Source organism: Thunnus maccoyii, chromosome 12 (genome assembly GCF_910596095.1).
Source record: "Thunnus maccoyii chromosome 12, fThuMac1.1, whole genome shotgun sequence".
Lineage (NCBI taxonomy): Eukaryota > Metazoa > Chordata > Actinopteri > Scombriformes > Scombridae > Thunnus > Thunnus maccoyii.
In genome coordinates, this window is record NC_056544.1 from 16,426,732 (window position 1) to 16,452,365 (window position 25,634).

Consider the following 25,634-nt stretch of genomic DNA (forward strand, 5'->3'; position numbering starts at 1 on the left):
TTGTATTCAGCAGTGAAACAAGGGTTGAATCAGGCTGGCAGCCTGTTTCTTAGTGAGAGCCAAGGGAGGAAGTCAGCTCGCTCGCCCCTATAGCTGCCTCACTGAGCTGAGGTCACTTCCTGTCACTTCCCCAGCCCTACTCCAGGGCTGCCCAATCAGCATGGCCCTGCGTGAGCCCCCACCCCTCTCTATGCACTGAGCAGACTCTGGATATAGTTACAGGGCCACAGGGGACTGTCAGCTCTCTCTCTCTATCCTCATCTCTCTCTCTCCCTCCCACTCTCTGTTTCCGAGTCTCCCGAGTGTTCTCTGCTGCCACCACCCTGTCCCTCTGCACTCCTAAGAAAATCCTTTAGATGAGAACTGCTCCTGTGCCTGCTCCCTCTAAGCATCCCTGACACCAGCAAAGTAAGCCCATCTGCATATCCACAGGGCCTCGCGTTCCTGTGGCTCATGGTTTATGTATTTCACAGCTCCTTAAAACACAAACGCCTAATATCTCTCCCATGTGGAGGACAGGAGAGAGAGAGAGGAAAAACTACTCTCAAAAAGAATGGTCTTTATTTCTCCTCACTGTTTACTTTATCCAGGCTGAAGTTCATGTGCTGTTGAAGGTTGTTTGGGACGCTGGGGCTTGCAGGTCTGGCTTGCATAGTTTAGTAAAATCTTTATGTAACAACGATACAGTTGCGGCATATTGAATCCTGTAAGTTTGAGGCAGTGGTAAAGGTGTCTGTGAATTTGATAGACACATCTTAGTTTGCTTAGGAGTGTATGCGCACAACCATCAAAGACGGAGACTAAAGTAACCACGGACAGTCTAACTTTCTGATAATGGTGTGTGGTTAAGTACAAAACAGGGCATTGCTTAATTAAAAACTCTCCCTCAGCTTATTCCGTTCCAACACCACCACTCCCCCCCAGCACCGCTGCCCCTTACTCTATTTAAACGATTCTGCTGAGAAGCAATTTGAATTGGAGGGGATAACTTTTAGCATTTGGCTTTGGAAGAGAAAAATCTGACACTTCGATTTACACTCCTCTCTGGGGCATAGTGAATGGTTCTCTGAAGCTCACTCTTAGAGGGGACCCACGCTGCTTGTGTCGCCAGAGCAGCACACTCTAACAAATGATAAAAGGGACATCAATCAAGTCACTTCTTTGCTGAAAGTAATGAGTAAACAAGTGGGGGAACAAATTGAGAATATTTAATAGGCAGCAATGGGCTGTTTTGGGGAAAGCTAGAGATGGAAGCACTGTAGTAATCAAAGTTGGTCCAGTCAAACAAATAGGTCAATGCAATACCAAGTCTTTGAAAATATCAAACCTTGCCATAAACCTGCTCGGAGAGATCATGTTTATGAGGAATTTCACCTTTAGCAAGAGTTTGCTTTCCGTTCTACCATCTGTCTCATAATATTCCGCCTGATGTTGGAGTTCTATGTTAATAAACCAAGAAGATTTGGTTTTCAGCGGACTCACTGCTGTATATACAACCCACTATGGGATTGTGGATGGTAGCAGAGTAGACAGCTTCAGGCCTGTAAACAGTAGGTGGGTTTACTTCTCTCTTCTCTCCGCAGGAACTATCCATTAACAGATAATGGGGGGAAAATCAGAGTGATTAAGGCCCAGGGAATTATGGGTGAATACAAATTGACTCCACCTCCGTGTGGTGTGCTCTCTTGAGGTAGAAGCACTGCTCACAAACTAATTTCAGAAGTACTACAAGGCCCATTAAGGCCTGGAGAATGCTGTGGATGGGGGTAGGAAGGTGGTAGGTGGGAGCGCAAAGGGATGGACTCCCGCTGGACCAAAGCTGATTGGAGAACTGGCGCCTGGGGGGAACATTACTAATATCTATTTCCTGTCTCCACAGTTTGAGAAGGACAGAGTGAATCAAGTGCAAAATGTCGAAATGAAAGTACAAGATTTAATCATGGCACCTTGAAAATTCACCCCATTCTATCAAAGAGTTAATGTATTACACGAACAGTGATGGAAATGTGGTCGAGTGCTAGCTAATAAAATCAGAGAGATTGGAAAACTACCACAGCATGAAAGGAGAAGCTTTACTGCAGTTTGCCTGTAGGGAAGTGGGCATGTAAAAGACATATTCTGTGTCTGCAAGAGAAAAGTGAAAGATAAGCTAAGTGAGGTACCGAAGCCCTAATGTCAGGGTCCCAAGTTCGATGAATGCCTGATGCTGTTTTCCAACCTCCAGAGGGAGAAGGAGGGGTGAGGTGAGATTGTTGGCTATGACATGTCAGTGGTGGTGACGCCCTCGCACAGCAAGAGCAAAGGATTCTGGGGGAACATGTCTCTGGGAGAATGTCAGCTCTGATGCATGGCAGCTCGTTGGAGGTGCTAATCAGAGCAGGGCTAGGCTCCTGCTAGGATCAGCCTCTTTGCGCCTACATTAACCGCCTCACAGCTCCCCTGGCTACAGGGCCAGAGGTAGAAATCCCAAACTGACAGGTTTTTGTGTTGAGATAAACATGCGTAACGCATGAATGGATGTTACAAAAGGTTTAGCCGACTAGAACACCTTTTGGAGTTCACCAAACATGGGGGACAAAAACATAAGGACATTTCTCCTTCTCTCTAACATAAACACACTGAACAGACATTTCCACTTGAGTTATTTTGCCGAAGCCTCAGAAAATACAGAAACTAAAGCCAGTAGTTATTGTTGGAGCGTTAATAAGAGAAAAGAAAACTTTATTCTACACTATTATTATTATGTTAAACTAATTTACAATAGCAGACCTGAGACCAGATATATAAATGATAGGTTCAGACAAAAGAAGGCATGTGCCACCTCCTACACTGAGCCTGGTATTCATAAAGAACCTGCTGCGCTTTGTGTTTCTCAATGAATACAATACATTGGGCATATATGAGCTTTTATGAGCTTTTATGGCTCAGCTGTGTTATGACAACGTAGCAAACAGTAGCATAATATCAGAGATGAAATGAGACAGATTTTTTTCTTATCGTTCACATTGCTGTGGCCTGTTACACTTCATTCAATAACATTTATATGTGAAAATTTCTCTTTCTGCAAGCATTTTTTTATTCTGAAATGAGTAACTGTGTACATTGTCACTCAAACACTGTAGTAAAAGAGTAAGAAAAACAGACATTGTGATAATTTAACCCTACTCAAAACATTACAAAATATGAGAAATGTGTGAAATTTTGGAAGGCTTTACACATTACTTATACAAAAGACTGTGTATATTTCAGATTTTGTGCATATTTGTATTTTCAGATTGGAAACTGCTCTAAATTTAACGTATCACTCTGCAGCATGCTAAAGAAACAAGCTGGTAAAACCAGATGAAGCTGGTGTTTCAGCAGGATTTGGCGTTACTGTACGCTTTGAAGGATTGTCTGCCATTTTGTGTTTTGCCTGGACCGCATTACCTGCTATTCTTACAACTGGAACCCACAATGGTTAAAACTTGGTCAAATGAACAGTGTGTAGGTCACAGAGGTAGAAGAAAAGAAAAAAAAGAGAAGGGAGAAATCCACAACAAAGGCAAGAGCCGAATACTTGTTAACGAATGATGTGTAGGCACTGCAGCTGCAGGCAGGTATGGAGGTCCATTGGGGACAAACAGTGCAAGCTGGTGAGATGGATTGCATGGGAGCGCCGGACCCCCTGCAGCCACACAAACACCATTCTGCACTGAAATGCTCTAATTTACTCTATACATGCCTATTCTAAACTGCTGGGCTTTTTCTTGTTAGAAGGAAATAAAGGTCAAGTGACGCCCTGACTTTCTAAGACTCTTGTGCTCTGTGAAAGTTACTGTGCAAAGTGAAAGAAAAAATGATAAACAAGCAAAGAAACGGTTAAATGGGTAAAGAAAAACTTTCTGGCAAGCAAATAGGGGAGAAAATTTGAGGTGTGAATCTAACCAGAATCTCTCTTTCAGGTCTCAAAAGAGTGAGTGGCCTGAATGTAAAAAGTTAATTACGGGCACATGCCTGGCTTTCTTCGCTAGCCTCACTGTGGCATTGTCAGGCTGAGGTATGTGGCTCTATGGGGTCTGTGGTCCACACAAAGGAGCAGGGAAAGAGAGCGTTGTGGAAAGGCCCCTTGGCTGGGCTCACGGCATGGAACACTGTACAATTAGCCAGCCCCTGCGTTCTGCCGGCTTATAATTATCAGTGCTTGCCTTAATTGACTCCCTTAGCCTGCTGCAGAGGGACCCCCCCTTATACCCCCTTCCCCCCTGCTCGACGCAGGCCGCTGAGCGCCACGCCGGGCTCTCCAAAGTCATTTAGAAAAGCGCTCATATTTTCGACACAAAAAAGGGGAACATTTGGTGAGAGAGAATTCATCATCAGGTGTCTAGAGGTTTTCCTTAATAGAAAAGCTGAGTCCCACTGAGTGCGCTCCGTGTAGCGGCCAGCCACGCATGCTCAGGACCAGCAAGCCGCCATTCGCAGCGGGCCACAAGACATTAGCATAATTTTATATAACACAGGCACCCGCACTGGAAATTTAATACATCTCAGCAAATACGAGACAGGCGTTTTGCATAATTTTTTTCTCATTCTCTACCTAGCTTCCTCTCTCCCTTCTATCTCACTGTCCTCGCTCCGTGTCTCTCTCCTGTCTCGTCTTCGTCCTGCCTCCCTCTCTCTCTTGCAGCCACTCTCCCTTGCACCCCCCCCCCCTCCCCCCCGCACAACCACCCCTTTCTCCTCACCCCATGGTACTGCTCTCACTAGGAGAGGGGAAGTTCATTACCTCAGCTAAATCAGAATTAGTCCCTTCATTTTGACGGGGCGAACTTCATTAGAAAGGCCCTTCCTTAATCCAGCAGGGAGAACTGATGAATCTACATGGGGGCAATAATTTGCTTCACACAGCACATTTAGCCACTTCCTCCACAATGTTTCCCCCTTCCTTTACTCCGTCTATCTGGCTTTATGTACTTATGGTTACATTTTTATTAGATCTACAGAAAAAACCTGAGAAAGGAAAACACCTGCATATAATTAACTAATGGCAGCAGAGAGGGTGTAAAGAATGAGTTATGCTGTTTGGAATGTCCCGTCTCCCCAACAGGCTTCAGGGCCTCTGGAGCAGCCATAGCTGACTTGGCTGACACTCAAACACAGGCTGAGTGAGCACGGCCGACAGCAGGCTGGGTCTCTGGGTCTGAGGTAACTATTCAAGATGGTTTTACAATGCCATGATTATGTTCTAGTACTTTAGCATACACAAATCTTCCCTGTGCATGTGATCACAGTAGGTAGACTGAGAAAACAAGAGATAGAAGGATGAATTTGCTCACATGAAAGGTATAATCCTTGTTTTTTCTTTTTCTCTTTTTGCAAGACCTACACACTGTTGTCCAGATCCTTAGAACAAACTAGAGAGCGAAGAGATGTGAATCAGGACAGACAGCCCCTGGCTGCCATACCACAGCGCCTGGTGTCAAACAGATGTGCAGTTTGGCAGCTATGCTCCCCAGAAAACAGAGAGCACAAGGATTCCAGGGTGGTGTTGAGTCGTGCTTCCCTCCCCCATCTCACCACTCCCCTGTCCCCCAACAGTCCCAACTCCCCCACACTGTGCCCCTGCAGTCTCCCTCCCTCATCACCTCCACACAGGGGTCCCCTGACTGGTAATCTCGTCCCTCGAATGTGAAATCTCCGACAGTGATGCCCCGCGCTTTTACCCCCTACCTCTGTGGCTGATGGGTAAATTGGAATGGCGCACCCTGCTGGCGCCGAGAGCTCTGAACAGACAGCAGTACACACATGCTGAGGCACCCCTCGCATGTTCTGTCTAATATAGTGGACATGCACACTCTCTCCAAGCTCCAATATCCATGCACAGACACACATCCAAGCACAGATGTGCATGTGGGAACAAACACGCATACGCACAGTCACACATTCACAAAAGCTTCCGGTAAATCACATACGCAGCTTCGTAAACATACACACATACAGATGCGAGGTAAGTGTTCCATGCATGATCTGTTCGCCCTCATCTGCATAAAGATTGAATATGATAAATAAACAGATACTAGGAACTGAGTCAATATATGTTCAAATTCAAATGTGCATCATCTGGAATGGCTCAGCTTGGGTCCTTTTGCAGAAACTACACCTGATTTCTGTTGCCATAGTTTCTATTATGTGTACGATGTAGGACAGAGCCCACATGAGAGAAAAACAGTGTAAACCGCTGAGCAAATGAGCACATAGCTAGGTCCGCAGTCTGTATGATAAGCATTGCCAACTTGATGTTTTTCAATAAGCATACTGTAAAACATTAAATACATTAGAGTGGAGGCTATCTGTTTTTTTATATGCGGCAAGGCATCAGGGTAGGATTTCCCAGAGGGCTGGTTTAGCTGTCCGAGGCTTCCACTCCATCTATCTGTCTATTTTTCTCCTCAGCCGATGCTCTGAAGCATGCGTGAACGGTTGAGTCCACCCTCAAATCGCAGGGACGTCCTGAAATAGTCAATGGGACCTGAAGGGGCTAAAGATCACTGCAGAAGAAGCCACAGAGGCCTTCCTGTCAAAGGCAGTGCTTTCAGGGGGCCAGGGGTGAGGGGAAGCCAGAGGGAGAGAGCCAGAGACATGACATACATTTCATTACACTTAAACCAACTGTGGGTTCAACTCAGAGCCCTGGTTTTCCAATGGCGTCTCAAAGGATGGAGTAAGTGGAGGTATAAGAGAATGGTTTTTACAAAGAACACAATGGGTAGGTGGACAAAGCCAGGCAGCTGGACTAATTGCTTGGGGGCTTGTAGGAATATTTTTCTAAGCACTTCTGTTTAAAGCTCAAATTAGTGCCGTACGTCACTCTGGTGAACATTAAAGGCACAAAATGTAAATCTCCAAACTCCAGCTGCAATTAGAAGGGATATTATTATTAGAATTGGTATTTCACAACTTTTACATATATTTGTATTTTTTTTTTTTTACTATTAGACAATTGTGATTTTTTTTTTAGTTTATTTGTCAGCATTATAATGTGTAAAAAATGAATTTTCTTCTTTAAAAAGGCTCTCATCTCCTCTCCTCTCCTCTCCTCTCCTCTCCTCTCCTCTCCTCTCCTCTCCTCTCCTCTCCTCCCCCTCCCTCTCCTCCATTCTCTTCCACGCTCACTGCTGTTTGACGGCTCCGTTTAATTTCTGCCCATAAACACAACCTTAGATGGGCCTGAGATGAGAGAGGAGAAAACAGTATTTATCCCAGACATGCCCAGAGTGGTATTTTCAGCGAGAGCTCTCCTGGCCTTGTAGAGAGACTACTTGTCCATTAAGACTGTCAAAGGATGCTCTCAGAAATGAGAGGCCATATCTCTGGAGAGGTCTGCAGGGAGAATGCTCAGACGGGGGCTGGGGTTAAAGGAGAGTGAGCCGGATGGGTGTAGTGTAGTGGGCAATTCTGGTTAAAGGAATCTGGAACCTGATTCTGCATCACAGTTTCCTAGCTTTTAGGATGTACATTCTCTCTCAGCAACATACTGTAAAGACACACTTCCTGTCATCACTGCTACATTATGGAAAATATAATTTGTCATCTAACCTACTTTGTTTTACAAAGAAATGTCTATTTAAAATTCCTTGGAGTATTATTAAAAGGGCTATAGAATTACAAAACACTATTATTATTGCTCGCTTGGGGGGAGCCCTCGCTCATTAAGCTTCTAAGATGTCGTGGGTTTTGATTATTCTATCAGCTCCATTCTCTTATGACAAACTCCTGCTATTTTGTTGCCAATCTTCTTCCAGCTGTCATATCTTTTGAAAGATCACAAAAACCTTCAAACACACTTGTGATATGTCTTCAAATTCACCAGACATTGCTTGATTCCCCCATTGAATAAGCAGGATTAACTTGAGGAAGAAACGTCTCATATTTCTTAACTGGTTGCTACGTCTGACATCAGAGTGTATGAGATTCTAGCATACTGGTATTGTCCAGGGGAGGGAACCCTCACTCTAACCGTCAGCGCTTCTCCAAGTGGGACAGAGATGATTAAAACACACCATGGCTGTGACTGACAGACTCCCCACCGCTTCTAGAAGATGACATGTCTCCAAGTCACACAGAAAAGCAACTCCTCTAATTTTAACTCTGACTACAACACCGACCCCCTCTGTCAAAACCCACAAAAAACAGCCATGCTGAGATTCTTAACCACAATAAAAGTGATAACAACTAAACAGAGAAATAAGTTTAAAAACAACAATAGGGAGGGAAGAGACAAAAGGGCTGAGATGGCGCCATTTCCCTCTGGTGCACACAAACAGCAGGAACCTGTGAGCTTGTGACAACACCTTCAAACATTTCTGTTACTTTCACAGAAATATCTGATGCCGATGCTCCAATGTGATGCTTCCGCAGCAGTCTTGTCCCAGCGCACATTCGACTTGGCAAGCTCTTGGTTAGCAAAAAGAAAAAACACTCTCCTAACTGACTGTGTTTGACATTTGTCATGACAGGATTACAGTGAGAGGAGAAAAGAAAGGAGGAGTGAGAGTTGGGAGGGGAAGAGGAAAATGGAGGAGTGGCACAGGGTGATCGATGTGTGAAATAGTATGTATGAAAAAAATAACTTGGCATTCTCTGGGTTTGTTGCAATTCTCATTTTTTCACGATAAGGGGGACAGAGGGGGGTTTCCTGTTATTGTCACGTTGTGTAGAGTGCTCAGGGTCGCGTACTAAATGATTCACAGAAAACGGAATCTTTTACATTGGCGTCAGCAATTCAGCCAGGCGCCCTTGTGGGGGAATTCTTTTTGTGTGTTTTTATTGAAGTCTGCACTGAGCGCGCCCAAAAGCTCTGACAGGGGGCCCCCGAGGGCGCTTGTCTTCACCTCCAAATCATAAGATGGAGAGACGAAGCTCCCTCTGTGCTCTCAATTATACCCCTCAACACCCCTTCTCGCACACAGACTCACAACTCTGCCCTCCCCACCCAAAAAAATAAAACAGTGGCAGAGAAGAAAAGCCCTCAGTAATACAGTCCCAGTGGAGGGCTCCACGATCGCTCTGCGCTGCTGGAACAGCTGACAGGCTCGATGCGGCGGGTCCATTCCCTGCGGTCTGTCAGAGTTGGTGCTACAGCATGACGGTTAGTACTTCTTCTCTGGGGATGTGCCTCCTTTGCCTGCCCCTCCGTGCCCCTCACATGACAGGCCCCTCCTCTGACCCATGGAAGCTCTGTGGCTTTGCCCCAATTACTGCTGCGGGTAGGTGGAACTCTGGGTTATGTGCCCCCTCATGACTCTTTACCTCTCTCACTCTCCCTGGTGAGTGGGAGACCCATCCAAGGTTCCTGGCAAATTCAGAGGTGGTGGGGGGTGGGGGGTGGGGTGGCATAAAGGCCAGAAGGGAGGTGTGGGTATTGCAAGAGGGTTGGTGTAATTTGATCGGAGGGCACAGCTGCATAAACAGGGGTATTGAGGAATTTCTGTCTACTTGATGGAATTGACTTTGCATGAATGGCCCCTCTTTTCCCCCCAAAATGGACCATTTTCCACATGTCTCAATGAATACGACAATCTCACCAGCAATATGAGTGCAATAAGTGGAACTGCAACACAAGCTCGGAGTAGCTTGAGTCTTTTCTCGAGCTGTGAAATTCGCCCTCTCTGGCTGTCTTTGCTAAAGACCTCATCCAAGTCCTGCTGCCTGACCTGTCGAAAGCAGCCCCATCCTCTCTAAAATGCCCAAACAAAATAAACCAACAACCACTGGCAGGGTCAGAGGGCAGCTGCTCTGGGTGCCTGGACTCTGGCGAGCCCTCTGATTGGTGGAAAGGGCAGTGAGTAAAAGGGAATCTTTTCAAAGTGAAATCTCCAGCTGATGGCTTAGAGCTCCACACCTCACAGTTTGTTTCTCTTGCTGCTGTCAGGAGTTTTGCCTGAGCCATTTGGAAGGATTAGAAAAAGTGGGGGAAGAAAAAAAACTGAACTGGGCAGATTGTGTGTACTGTAGGGTCTGAGTGATGGCTCCAGGCTCCCTCAGAGAGTGATAAACCTTTGACCTTGACAGCCCCCTGTGGTGACCCCTGACCTCTGGCTTTGTGCCACAGACTTAGTGAGACAGGTGCAGGCAGGAGAGTGACCACACCCCCACTGTCCAGGCCAAAATTTCCCTCATCTGACCTACCTGTCCTGATGGTCCGAACTCTCAAGCTACATTAAAAAAAAAACAATCTCCAATGAGAGTTAGAACAGCTGATGTTTCTAAATAACAATGGAAATATGCATAAAAAATGCAAATATTTGATTGCGACAAAAATACTGTGTAGCAGAATATGGTCATACTGCATTTACTGAACCTACACTGTCAAATCTTTATCAATAGATTATTATATGAAACAGCTACTATAGAAGGAAACTGCTAAAAGTGAAATGGGAACAACATAAAGAAACTCTGGTAGTGGCACAGAGGCTCTAAATTACTGCTGAGAGAGACATAGCTTACAAATGGATTAAGTTCCATTTTTTAAAAAGCCCTTTGTAAAATGATGCACAATGTCATATAAGAAACACAAGTGTAGATATTATTAAAGTAGAGGTGTGTGGTAAGTGGAGGCACAATGACACGTCACGCGGCCTCGTTTTCTGCTCCGCAGCGGGCACTAGCTCCAAGGTCGCGCCAGTCCGCGCCAGTCTTTCTGCAGATCCATTTCCTCTCCCTAGGCACTTCCCTCATGTTGTTGGCCCAGTGATTCAGTGCCTTGCATTAAGAGCAATTCACCTGCCTCCGGCGTCCCAGCGGCACAGGTCCCCTGGGGAAACCAGGTGGAGCATAAAAAAGTTCCACATATGGTAAAGTCAAGCTGCTCGGAGGCTGCCGAGTGTCTGCTATGGGGATAGAGGCTCCTAAAAGGCCCAGCTGGTACTTGGAAAAGGGCTTCTGCATTACTACACCTCAGTGTCTGTTTGGGCTCCCCTTTGGAAAGTGTTGGCCGGCGCACATGACCAGCCATTTTAGATTTCTCCCTCTACCCCGCCTCATCCCTCGCTCCCTCCCGCCTTCCAACTGGTTCTGTATCCAATTGAACATTTGGTCCTCCACTGCTGGTTAATCAAATTCCTCCATCTGGCCCCCCTATCCCTGTGGAACACAAAAGGTGCAGCCTGAGCTCGGGTCCAAGTGCATATTGGGAGGGAGGAGGGGGAAGGAGACAGGGACTGCCTACCTAACTTACACAGCCCAGTCAACTAGATCAGGTAGAGAGCACGAGGCCAGGCCTGATCGTTTTGGGCAAACAGGAACAGCTTGGGACTAAGTATCAGAGCCCTGCTGTTCATATAGAGCTCAGGGACGGCAGCGGGTTCATATGACAGTAGGAGGGTTTTATGAGCTAATACCTCCACATACACTGTAGAATACAGAATAGAGTGGAGCCTAAGTACTACTGGCTACAACAGAAGGAAGCACTGCCCTGACACACTGATGTTATTTAGTCTCCATGGCAGTAGAGGGCACTGCTCTTGGCAAAAACTGTCCAGAAACAAAGAAAAAGGGAAGAAAAGGGAAATAAAGAAATTTATGTTAAACTGCACATTTGCTTGTTGTCTTCTTACGCTGCTTCCTTGAGTTCAAAGTAGCAGTGTGTCAGTAACTAAGCAGTGTCTAAGCCGGTACTCTGATCAAAAAAGAGCTATCTTAAGATATCACACAAAACCAGCAATGATCTTTTAATCCCCCAGAGAGAGTGAGCAGCCTTCACAAAATATCTCCTTAACTACATATTTATTAGAAGAGACCTTTCAAAGAGCAGTCCCGCCACACAAAGTTAAACAGGTTTTAAAGTGCAGTCACTTTCTGAAAAGGCTTCCCTTACAAATGCGACATATCCAGCTGATCATGTCTGCTCTTTGCTCTGATTCAGCAGGAGAACCTAATGTGGGACATAAATGAGTCACAGATACAGAAACACATGGCATCTCAAGTGCTAGCCCTACCCGTCCATAATATCTATTGTATGATTTCTATTCATGTCCAACCATCCTTTCCCCTGCCAGGTGGCAAAACATGTGTCAATAATTAAACTGCTTTTACATAACAGGATACAGGAACACAATGCAATTTGCTCCCCATATTTCATTGGGCCTTTATGAAAGCACATGAGAGAGTGTAATTAATCAAACCACTGGAATATGTGAACGGCAATTTCCACTTAATGGCACTTACAGGGATTGGGTCCCTTAAGCACCACATTCTGTCTACCAAACGAACGGGATTCATTTTCATCTTCATAGTTCAGACAATAAAACCTGGTGTGGATGTTAAACAACACCCATTTTACATTAGGAAGTCTGAAAACAACATCAGATAGTGTCCATGTGGCTCAGTCTCATGCTTTTGGACACCATACTGTAACTGTGCTATGTTTAGCTAGAGTTTTAGGTGATTTGATACAGCTATGAAATGATGTGTATGAATGCCATTCTTGGACTTCAGAAATTAATATTCTTTTTAATGATCTTGCTTTGACCTCAAACCTGAGTGGATGTTCTGTATTCACTTAACCACAGGAGGCTAACCGCCTCCCAGTCAGGGACAGGAAGAGGATCATTCACTGCTTTTAGTGGCTTTCTGTGAGAAGATGGTCCTAGTCTAAATGGCACCCATGTCCCTAAAAGTGTTTCTCTCTCCCCCACCTCTCTCTCTCCCTCTGCCTCTCAAAAGACTCCTCTAAGTGCAGCATCTTGTTTCAGTAATTCAGCCAGGGCAGAGACAGTGGAGAGAGGAAAGTAATCGATTTCTCTCTCATTTGGTTCCTCCTAGACTTGCTGTAAGGCCTCTTAGGGGAGTTCTGGACTATTGGACAGGACAATGTTATGGGAAAGAGTGTCATTGTGTTTAAGGTCATCGTTACACCAAGGTTTCATTTTGAGTGTATTTTTATTGGTGTATGGAACAAAGCAGACAAACAAACAATGCTACCGTCATTTCCAGGATGGCAGACATCAAGACATGCCCTCACTGCTCATAACGGCATCACCATTCGGAGTGATAGAGAGAAATATCATCCACTAAAGCAATATGATCCAGTGTAGAGATACACTCTGAAAACTGCTGCTAAGTACCAAGCTTTTAGTAAGGTCCATAGGTAAACCTTCTGTCTATAAAAAGACACCATTGCTAAATAATTGAGAGGAAATGTCTTTACTGTATGATTACTATTTCTGCTTCATATCATCTTTCAAAAAGAGGGAATAAAAAATAGGAGGCTGTGAAAACAGAAACAGTCAAATGACATGGAAGATTGAGAGTGGAAAAATATTGTGTTTACCCACTGCAGATTTGAAGTTTCACTGCTAAATTAAATGTCTCTCATATTCTTTCTCCCATTTTGAATACTAGCATGAAGGCACTATTACTGCTAAGGATACTTGTATTAACAAACCTACTTCGTTTTAAAAGGCAAGATTTAATGTTTTTTAAGCATTTCCTGCTGATGAATCTCATGTAGCAAAATCCCATATATATATATATATATATATATTGCCTTTTGGATATATATTTATACATATAGTGAAATTAATAAACTTTACAGGTATGGTGAGTCCTTCTGGTGAATCTGCGTGGCATGTTACTGTATGTGTAGAGAAAAAACAAATCCCCTTGTAAACAGCAGTCTGTCTGTTCTCGTGAGACTTAGCATTATTGGGCAATGTCAGTGAAATCTTCCCTCCAGCTTTTCAGCCTCTCAACCTGGCCTCATCAACAGGTCTGTGGTTGATTTTACCCTGTCTTGCCTCTGAAAGCTCCAGTTTGCATCTCCTCAGCATTTGGGCCCTTTATGGTTTCTAATAATTCACTCTGTGTTTCTCCAACTCCAAGCCAGCCTTCTAAATTCTTAATAACAGTCAGTAACTCAGGTTGAACTTCCATTCATTTACATCTGATTGAGATAATACTTTAGCACAAACCAATTAAAAATGCAATACAGCATTATTTTCAAAATAGAGACCAATCTCGTGTGTCATTAAGAGAGCGGCAGCTGAAATACAAACAAGACAAATCTATCTATTGTTTATTACCTCCTTAGGCATTTTACCCAGAGGGCAAAATAAGAGAGGGAGGAGCAGAGGTCAGCATAATTACGATTCACTCCTTCCTTGGAGTCAGACAGTGCAGTGCTAAGACATGCATTGGCAAATTCCATGGCAGCATCGTATATCATATTACCATAAAGCCCCAAAGAGCTAACCTTTGTTCAATTCCATTTGATTCTAAGAGAGGAAAACAGTCTCACTGACAGCCTCATCCAGCCTTAGTGTTTCATGAGTTCAGTTGTTTGTCTTTCAGTCTTGTGACTGCTCTTGCTAAAGATGTGCTATTCCAAAAATAAAGTGTCAGGGGACGTGGGGGATCATTGAATCATCCTGGGTAGAATATCACATCATCTGGAGAGCTTGAAGGTTCAGTCTCAAACTATGCCTGAGAAAAAAAGGCAGTTTGACTTGAAAATAACACGTTGTGTTTAGTTCCAAGCTACTCTATATACATAGCCAGATTCAATAATTATGCATTTCTATAGTTGCTCACATTCTGATTAACAATTACATTGAGTTCTATTTTTCCTGTGACACTTAATAGTATGCCCCTGATATTAGAATACAATAGAAATAATAGAATTCAGTCTCTGGAAGCATTCTCCATTTTGGCTTTTGTTGACAAACAACAAAGCACCAGCATTTGCAGCATGAGTTCACTCTAATATGCCTGTTGACTGAAAATAAGAGCACCAGTGCTGACAGAATGTGAAATATTGTTACTGAGCAGAGGAGGCTTAGTGGCAGCGTCTTTAGTCATGCTTAAAGCCAATGGCTTCAGCGCTCCGTGGCAATCTTTAGGCGGCACGGAAGGACAAATGTTGCTACGGAGGATGAAAGAAATGAAAAGATGAGAAGAGGCAAGTAGTAAGCAGACAGAGAGAGAGAGAATGGCGTAGAAGGGAGAAACGGAGACACAAACCAAAGAAATGAAAAAGTAAAACGACAGAAAAGGAAAGAAAGAAAGAGAGAAAGAAAGAAAGACAGAAAAGAAAGAAAGAAAGACAGAAAGAAGGAACGAAAGAAAGAAAGAAAGAATGAAAGAAAGACAGACAGAAAGAAAGATAGAAAGAAAGAATGAAAGAAAGAAAGAAAAAGAGATCTGTGAATTTCCCCTTCCTCCCCTGAGACCTCCCTTGATGCCAAGCATTCATCATCCAGCCTCTAATATCAGTTATTCTGTGGCTCCTCTGCTTACAGCAGAATTAATTTCTGCTTTAATTACTCTCATCGGCGGAATGCTGATGAAGGAGAGGGACGAGGCATTCTGGGACTCGGGCCTCATTCCACCGCTTTAATTTGAATGAATTCCACCCGGAGACGCTGGCAAACAACTGGCAGCCGAGCCCCGGGAGCCACTCTGGGACTGCGCAGAAGAGCTGCAGCCGTGGCCCCCACCAACCTAGCTACCTTGTGTGTGCGTGCCTGTGTGCGTGTGTGTTTCCTTGGCTGTGTGTATTATGTGGAGCATGTTGATTGTGCAGAAGGCTGAGCGCTGAAGTGAAAAGGTAGGGAGAAAGAACACACAAGAAGAGGAAAAGAGAGAAAAAAAAAAGGATTGATGGATTGAGTGATGAGTGCGTGTACAGTACGCGAGCATGTTTACAGTGTTTATTTGTGAGTGCATCTGTGTGTGTGTGTGTGCAGTATGTGTGTGTTTGCATTCACATAAATGCATTCGGGGATATGGGGTGAGAAAGTAGAACGTCTATAGAAACAAATGGTAAACAATTTTATACAGAGAAAGACAGTGAGAACAGATCCATATGGACACGAAACATATGAAATATGAACATCACTGGCTGCAGCCCACTGTGTAACACAAGTGTTAGTTTGAGAGCAAAAATCATTAATAGTTAATTTGATTATTCCTGATATGGCACATCGCACTCCCCAACAACCCCCCAGTCCATGTATCATATAAGAACTAGCAGTATAAAACAGAAAAACAGGAAATATCCCTATGAATAGGAAAAAGGCTGTACATTTGAGATGCACACAGTCCATGTTTGCATAATGAAAACAACTGCAGCAACAGTATAATATCACAGCAACACCGGGAGAGGAGCAGAGAGAGGGGCCATAATTGACTTTTCTCCAAGCCAGCTTGGTAGTTACAGAATGTAGCATATTGGATAAGGATTGTGATTGATTATGTGGGTCTGCCATACCGATTCGTTTGATTAAATGTAACCATGGGTTTCTTTTCCAAGCCCTAATGAAGCGGCAATTTGAAACTGAGAGACTGGAGGACGATGAGCCAGGCTGCCTTTAGCCCAATACTGTCTATCTGTGGGTGTATGGAGCCTCACAGCAGGAGTCATTAAACAGTTTCAGTTCACTGTACCTCTGCTAAAATACAAAAAAAGGTAAGATTTTGTATAAATCTTTTTGACTAAAACGATTAAGAAAACTAAACAAATGATTTGCAAAACTCTGATTTAATGCAAAAAATAAAAATAAGAAAAATCTAGGATTCTGTTGCTGAAATAGCCTGAAATAACAGCAACATTGAAATTCAATGACTAATTATGCGGCATGAATCTCTACAGGGAAAACATACATTTCCCTTCACACCAGAGTAACATAACTATAATTAATATGTATGTTGATATTGTGTAAGAAGAAGATCCTTACCATCTGGGTTGAGTTTTAAAAATCACTTGAATTCATTACGCTTTAGTTCATTCAGAAGCGCTTTTTAACTTACTTCTACAACACACATCACAATTCATCTCTTCCAATTTTCTGTTCCGAGCCCTCCCTCCTCCAGTTCAGCAGAGGGCAGGGAGGTAGGTAGTTGTGACCTCCACTGACCCTCAAACCTCTGGACAGGTGGGCGGTGGCCTACGTGCACTGTCCGTTTTGGCAGAAGCTCTCTTCCCTCCCCGGCAGGGAGCTCAGACCATGATGAGCAGCTGGGTCGCAAACACTAAGCACATTAATATCTTCTTAATGATAATAATCATTATGGCATAAGCACCTTCCCCAAAGTGGGAAGGCTCACGGAATGTGCCAGAGTAGCATCGTCGTTAAGATAAAAAAACTGAGATGAAATGACTCTTTTAATGGGCAGCAACTTACAGCCACCAGGATAATGCAGACACTAATGTAATAATGTGATAATGAGATACACCAAAGACGTTAGGGACACAAAAAACTCAATGAAACCAGTGTGAATGAATAAATAAAAGCTGTTCTTGAAACTGGGGTTGGCGCAATTAACACTGCAGATGTACATTGTGTACATGTATAGACCTCACTGTATCACATATATGTTTTAATTAGTACAAACTCTAAGATGAATTCCCTAATGCTTCAAGGCCTCTCTGGAGTTGCCGGAATACTTCAGCACCTTGTTTCCCTGTGCCTTTGAATCCATGAAGTGTTACTCTCGTACTGCATTTCCCATATACTCGCCTCATTTAATATAACTGTCAGTATTCACCTATCATAGGCCATTATCTGTCTCATCCGCGTTCATTATTGAAGCTAATGATCTGTTGTCCTCTCTGCTCCCCATTGAAGGAGGACTACATTAAAAGTCTCTTACTAACTTAATTAGTAATTATAAATGTTAAAGATTAATCAGAGAGTGAGTGGCTTAAGGTTTATGTCTCTAGGCAGTGGTGGGACAAATGGAGAGACAAAGAGGCCATGTCGCTTCAGTGTTCACACTCCACTGTCATGCTGGAAATGGAACAAGACATATGAAAAGAGTGGAAGTGTGACCGTTTTAACTCTAATGACTGTCACGTGTATTTATATCACTGTGTTTTTTGCTCAAAGAGAAGAAAAGAAAGAAAGAAAGAAGAAAGAAAGACCCAACAAAATACCATAAAACATGTGCGTCAAGAGCTTTCGTACTTGAAGTATCTTAAGCTACAATTCTTACAGCCAAATATAGTATTTTGTTTCCATTCTATAATATACAAACACCTACTGTAGTGGATATAATGCTGTTACAGGAAACACCATTTAATATTATAACCTATGATGCATGCAGTACTCACATCATCTCTTTCTAACAAGATGGAAATAGATCCCCTTAATTAAATCCTGGGTGTACACTAATTCCTTACTAAATCTGCACCTCTCTGACAATTCCACATCAGCAGCACCATGCACTCCAGTAAACATATAAGCACTGATATCAACATTAAACCTTAATAACTAATAAAGCTTTCATCCAGGGAGTTCCTGTGTGATTTCCATTAATGTGAGGGGAATCGCCCAGGACCATCTCCCTGTTTTCCGGTGCATGTTGACGCTCGAGCCGGGGGTTGGTACTCTCGGCGCAGGAGGAAAACAAGGAGGAACTTTAGCTGTGCTGAGTTGTGCGATGGTACAGATGCAAATTGCTTTTCTGCCGGAACTTCACCCATATGTGCAAGAGAAGCTGTTACACTTTTATCTGACCATAATTTAAATAAATTTAAGTTTCAATTGAAGGGGATGGACAAGGCTCACAGTGAACCAAAGAAAAAGTAAATAAAAACTTTCTATTGTAAAGACAAGCAAAGATTTGATAGTACACGAAGATGAGTATCCATTTCGTAGCTCTGCCCTCTCTCATGTAGAGGAGAAATGGCGGTGCTTTGACTGTTGAGCAGGGAGTTCTATCACACAAGACACACAGAATGGGGTGATGGTGGGGGGCTGGCCGGTGGCCCACAGCACCTGAAACCTATTAGAGAGCTTTGGAACATTCCACAGGGTTCTTCCACTTTGGCCAGAGGGCATCGTAAAGGTCCTCACAGAGAGACTCAGGAGCCGACAAACAAGGTGAAACACTAAAGCTAGAGTCTGATATGGAAGAGCGTGACATCTGACAATACTGCAAACGGCGGTGTCGCTTGTATTGTCACTAGGAAGAAAACATGTTGCATCCATTGGATCCCTATGTGGTCTAAAGGCAAAGACATTTTCTGTTTTTAGATTCACAAGGAGTTTGTCTTAATAAAGGAACACTATGATTAAAACATTTTGGCAAGCCAAGCAAAACTTTTATCAACTTTTTATCAAATGGTTTGCCATCTGGACTTAAAACAGTAGGGGCCCAATAGTGCGCTGACACTAAAAAACAAACATGCATAAACACACACAACCTGCTGCCAAATTTCTTGGAGATAGCCTTATCTTCTTTGCTCTGTGTGTGTATATATGTGTTTTAGTGGTACCAAGGCCCATCTCTTTGGCTGGATCTGTTTCCATGCCTCAGTGTTATGCTCACTGGGTTTAGCTCTATGGGTGTCTGTGGCCTCTCCTCTGGCCGCCCGTGTCCATTTGCTCTGCGGGTATGGCAGGCCTGAGCTGACAGATGGCCGCCCCTCTCCATTCCGCTCCAGAGTAACACAGTAACTGGTTTTTCCTCCGCCGTTGACCTTGCCACAGCCAGCCAGCAATCCAGGCTGGCACTCGGCCTGTCGAACAGGAGGGTAATGAAGTCCAGCGCTGCTCACATGATTATTAAGGCTTTGACGCTGGGGGGCCTTTCAGAACCCTATCCCCCTCCCCTCTCCTCCCCTGTCTGCCATTCACACAGCAAAAGTTCGATGAGGATAGTCATTTGTTACATGATACTTTGGAAAACCACCATTTTGCTCCATAAAGACAGTGAAAACTTTTTGCAGTACTCGTTTGGAGTCTGTTTGTATTCTAAAACAAACCTCTCTTCACCTATGAAGCATACTTAACAACAATTTTGAGAACAACATTGAAACTTTTTTCTATTCAGTAGCATATGATAGCTAATGGTGTCCCAGCGTGTATGTCATTCCAAAAACACACCAAGTAAGAGCCACTACATAAAGTTAGATCAGATCTGTCACAGTACTAGTGGTGCTGACAACCTCTAAAAGCAATGCAGTCCAGCAGTAGCACACCACTTCACTCTGACTGTAATTCTCCCTTACCACAAGCTTCTCTAGGCACGCCTGGAACCCTGGTCCCATCAGGGCCAGACTGGGATTTGAGAGGTGTAGGTTGCAGCTCTGACCTTTACTAAGGCAGGACTGTCTGTTTGCACTTCTCCCAAAAGCCCCCCTCCAGTCAGACTGCTAAGCAACCCCATCAGACCAGGGGTGTGCATGCACCTACGGCCTTGGTGACATCTCAGAGACCATGGGGAGATGGAGTAATGCAGAGGTTAATTCTGATCATTCAGTATTTATGCGCTTCACTTCAGAACAAGGGTTGGCATTAACACTCTAAAGGAGACATCCCTCCTGTATATCAATAAAACATACCCTGAAGCACAGGAAGAGCCTACCTTTATTCAGGTCGCCCAAGTCCCCAACTAGACCTGCATAGGAGGATTCTGAAAGTACACCAGTGAATCCTTCATTAGACAATGCCTTTAAATTCAAAGGAAAATTACAGAATTCATAAAAATCATTATTATTGAATTCAATTGTAATTTATGCTGTAGAATGAATAACTCAACAACGAACACAGTCCAACCAATCACTGCAAGGAATTTTCACCAAATCACCATGGTGACATCAACCTACCAATTGCAATGCAGTAAGGGGCAGCAAGTGTTCACTCGGAGTTTGTACAAACAGGCTGTATGAACTGAGAGCATCAGATATTTTCTCACATGTTGGCCTAGTCTGTGAGGTGTGGGGAAATGTCAGGAAAATCAATAGATAAGGACCACATCAGACTGAGCTTGTCTGGCCTAGCAACAGAGCATCCCCATGGTGATGTCAATTACCTCTGCTTTACAACAAAAACACCAGGAAGAGCAAAACAGTCTCTGCAATGCTGTAAAACTTTTAATGCAGTCTCCTGGTTACATTGAGGAATTTGTAAGAAACTTTGTTTTTTTTTTTTTTTTTTCAAACCAGACTGGTAGGTATCACAGTGAATGTGAGAATCTTATTGATAGCACCTTTTTTGCAGCTCACTCTGTTTTCTATTCTCCTCATGGACGCTGCATTAGTCAGGGAGAGGTATAATGTAACGAGCAGTAAGGTGCGCATAATTGCATATTAGCAGCAACACACTTGGCTGCACGGGAGGTGACTGCGCTAACGAACAGAGAGGCGTTATTAATCACCAATTAATAAAAGCAGGCAGATATCACACTCAGTATATGGCACGCATGGTTTCCTTTGTTTCCACTGGCTGGTCCAAGCCTGTTCTCTTATTTATTTCATAAGATTGATCCTGTTCCTGTGCTGTGTTGTCTATTGAGTTCTGACTCTGATCCAGCCCCCTAGGAGTCAAATGAGGAGTGTTTGGCCATGTTTGTTAGCAGATTACATGTGTATGTGCTCTATGAATGAGTCCCAGAAACTGAGGGAACACCATCAGACATACCTAATCAAAGAGGGTTATAGGAAAAGAAACAAAGAATGAAAATACCATATACCGTTTATGCACCAGGAGGAAAAAACACTCAACGGAGTAGTAAATGTGTTGCCACCAGGGCAGAGACAGTGATGGAGACCATGCAATCAACATACACCGGACAAGTTGCTCTAGGGGCCCAAAACAAAAGGATATGTGTCAAGGATAATTTGCGGCCCTTAGCAAGAAACAACACACAGCTTTCAGCTTCAAAAACTGTTACAGTGTGTCTGTTCCCCCACTAACAGCCAACACAGTATGTTTTGCCAGGTTGGAGCTTGGTTAATACGAAAATGTGAGCACTACATAGTGAAGCAGAGGAAAGGGGAGAGATAGTGGACAGAGAGGGGAGGAAGGAGAAAGAGAGAACAGAGAGGAGGAAGAGAAAGCTAAAGGCGTCTCACTCGCTCTCCTCTCCAGCTCTGTAACGGCCCACAGTGCCTGCTTCACACAGAGCGGCCAGCTGTACAGCAAATGTGCCTTTCCCTCTCCGCCCCCGAACCTTTCCACCCCTCCAGTGCCCCCCTCTGCCTGGGCTGACCAGGCCACCGGCTCCTCTCTGTGAGAGAAGGCTCCTCCCTGACTTGGCTTCAAGCTCAGTGCTGTCACCAACCCAAAAAATCCGTAGAGGTGACCCCAAAAACACTTTTTCTGGGATGTGGTTTGGTTTGTTTGTTTACAATTGTCCTTCTGAACACTGCCACCTTGGCAGGAGCTGCTTGGAATGGACAGGAGTGAGATGAGAATTGGATTGAAAGCAGATATAACAAAAAAGCAAAAAACCTTTTCACCTTTAAAACCCTTTAAGACAGAGCCCGTGCTTCAAAACATGTCAGGGCTCTGAAAATCCACACAGGGACATTTGAAACAGTGCGATAAATGGGCCAAACGTGCCCCCCATGAGGCTCCAAATGTCATAGTTTACAGTGGGGTCAAAGTGAAGCAATGGGGTGGCATGATGGCATGCTGATAAAACCTAACTGGCTTTTGTGTCAATGAAAGACCTTCAAAGGTCCTCTTAGAAAAAAAAAAAAAAAAACATGACGACTTTGAGAAAGGACTGTGATTTTAAATATCCTGTCCTATGCAATTACTACAAATCAAGACAGCAAATTAAATTGATGGACAGATTTGTTTTTTAATCTCAAAGAAAAATAGAAATAAAGGATTTGATAGTGACTGCAGCAGCTGAAAGCTGTATAAATCTGTGTGTCTCTGGAGAAAAATCGGACACCCTCAATTCTGTAAGTGTGCCATGCCAAAAAAACTCTAAACTAAAGAGTGGCCAGCTGTCTTCTGGCCTGCTATTAAATTGCTCCTTGGATGGTGGCGATATCATTTTTTTCTCCATAGGAGTATCACACCAGGTCCCCAAACAGAGCGACCAGCTGTACAGCAAATGTGTACTGATCCATCTGGGCCCTAGCAGGCTGCGGCCTCCATCTTAAGACACGTGGGGCCGTTCACAGGCTTGGCTGGGTCTGGTCTGCAACACACCCTTCTGCACCCATGGCCACCTCCTTCTCTTTCATTTACCTCCATTATCATAGTAAATGTCGAGTAGCTGGCCACCAGAGCTGCGCTTTATGTCTGAACCAAGACCGTCATCATCTGAGTGTAATATCCATGCATCAAAATGTGCTGGCAGTCGAACAGAAGAGGCAGCCACGAGCACTCCGGCCCGATGGAAGGAGGTGAGGGTGGAGGGTGCACTTGGTTTAGGAAGACTATTGTATTACAAAGGCAGCTAATATGGACTTGTCTGGGTGAGACAGGCTCAGGTTTTGTTGTTCCATACACTTAGCACTATGGTTATGTCACGGCACATCACTATATATAGAGTTATCAGTGTGAACTGACACCATGGAGCGGGGCTGAAAACAACACCCCTATGAATCCAGCGTCTGCTCCATTACCTACGCTAATAACGCTGACAGCTGAGCGGAGATGACCCCAGCCCCCTGATTCCCCTCTCCTGTGCAGATGGCCATTAAAAGGAGAAAGTGTCCCTTTTTTCAGTAGAGAAGGTATTTAGAGCTTTTCCAAATGAGTATTTTTTTTCCCTGTGTTTTTGGCCCAAATTAGCTTTGCAGTGATTACAGGTTGGATCAGATTTAACCCTATTCTACATTAAAAAGGGACAAATTCTTAAGAAGCTATGTAAAACCACAAGACCAACATTAGTGTTTTTAGACAACTAACCTGACTACATCTTCAGTTAAACATATTTTCTTTTATATTCTATTCAGTTTCCTTTTTGTTTGTTTGTTTTACAAAATGCAATCACTTCTTGACAACTTCATCTTTCTACCAAATTGTCATCACAATGAGTTTTGTTTTCTCCATATTTTACAGATCAGAAAAACAAATGCATCTAACAGAAACCCTTTTGAGGAGTCTGATGAAACCCGTGATCATGTCGAATACAAAGCAATGGCATATCAGAGAAGTAAGACATCAGACAATAACCCAATCACCTATCCTCCTGTTATCTTAAGCTGTCTGAATTCCACTATTATGGGGGAACTGTGTGCTTGTGCGGCTGAAAGACATAAAATAACCAGTAGGGGGGTTTGTTTTCTACCCTCCCAGTGTGCTCCGTGCCTGCCTTTGCGAGAGAAAGGACTAATGCTGGCATGGTACTGTATTAGGCACCCCCAGTAGAATAGTGGGTGAGCAGATCGCAAAGATGAATACAAAATACACACCTACACACTCTCAGCTCGTCTCTCTCCTTTGCAAATACACCGCAGCATCAAAATCACAAATCACAAGCTTCTGATTGTTTATGCACAAACAGTGGGTCCCTGATAGAATTGCCTACCGGTCCTGATAGAATTGCCCACCGTGTTTAAATTCACCTGCGCCTAGAAGCGTGTCCCAAACAGAGAGGCGGTTTGGTTCCAGATCAATGAGTCTCTCTCCCACTGAAGACAACAGATAATGCAGTGTAATGAAAGAGCCGCCAAACGAGCTGAATAAATGAATGAATAAAGGAACGTGAGACCGGAATTCGCCTACTTACTGCAGGCAAGAAAACCTGTTTTCCAATTGTCTGTTCTCTACAAATTATTCTGCCTGCATACAAATGACAACCAAAAGTAAAGACATTTTGAAATCATGGAGGTTAGTGTTACACCAGCTTTCTTTGTTTAGGAATCTTGTGAAAGGGAATGATCAATTTGGAATATTTTTGATGCACAATGTAATAAAATGAAAAAAATCCATTTCTTCAGTTGATTTGACGTCATAAAATGCAGAGAGCATGAAAGTATGTTATCAAATGTTGTATTCAGATCTCAGTCATCTGAATGGACTACTTAAGTGAAGATGCATAAAAAAACAACCAAACAAAAAATGTGCAGTAGCAATGTGGAGATTCTTCAAAAAATGTGGGATAATATTTGGAATTTTAAGCAATTTGAATAAAATCTGTATTTGATTTAAATATTTCAACAATCTGAATGTTTCCACTACTTCAAACTACCTTCATTACAGAGTGGTTTGAAGTGGAGAGATTCTGCTCCACAAGCATGCACACATACTATATTTTACCATTCACATGCATGGGGAAATGAAGATGATGGGTTTATAAATGCACAACACTGGGGATGCAGTTGATGGTCAAAATATTAAAATAATTCCACCTATTTGGTGATGTGATCCAGATACTTGTGAGCCTGAATGAGACAGGGTCAAATATTTTATTACATATATCACATCAATTCTCAGTATGTGATTCATCTTTCAAAATTATGAAAAGACTATGTCTGATTTTTATAAAATTATCCAATATTTGTTGTGACATTGGGTGAATTTTTCCTTAATGATTCGTATATTGTATTGATGATGGTCACACAAAATCATTCCCTCTTAAATTTAAATCACACACCTAAAAGCCACAATTTATGCTACATTATTGAAATACTTTAGGAAATGTAGAAAACACATTTACATTGATAGTACACAAACATTGTTTTATATGACTTGTACCACTGCAGGACTGCAACAGAGACCATAATGAATCAAACAAAAAAAAAAAATCTCCTACCCAGCATGTGGTTGGCCACATGAACTTGGATGTCCCACTCACTGTAGAACACCATCTGACATTTGATGCACTGGTATGTCTTCTTCTGTAAATAAGACCAAGAGGAAAGGGATTATTATAGTCAACTTTGAAAAATCAAAAATGAAAAAATA

The 25,634-nt window shown here is 43.3% G+C and overlaps 1 protein-coding gene across 7 annotated transcripts in view; it reads right to left on the reverse strand.

Moving 5' to 3' along the window:
• The window catches only part of LOC121909106 (zinc finger protein 521-like), a 90,390-nt gene that overhangs the window by 21,792 nt on the left and 42,964 nt on the right, over window positions 1-25,634 (reverse strand). For 4 of the 7 annotated variants that reach the window (XM_042429521.1, XM_042429520.1, XM_042429517.1 and 1 more), the window contains 2 exons: window positions 25,483-25,567; window positions 20,347-20,394 (listed from right to left, as the gene is read on the reverse strand). In XM_042429521.1, coding sequence (XP_042285455.1) covers window positions 20,347-20,394; window positions 25,483-25,567 — 133 coding nt within the window. Of the gene's footprint in view, window positions 1-20,132; window positions 20,189-20,346; window positions 20,395-25,482; window positions 25,568-25,634 lie in introns of those variants that run through there. The other 3 variants (XM_042429522.1, XM_042429518.1, XM_042429519.1) reach the window with 2 other exon arrangements.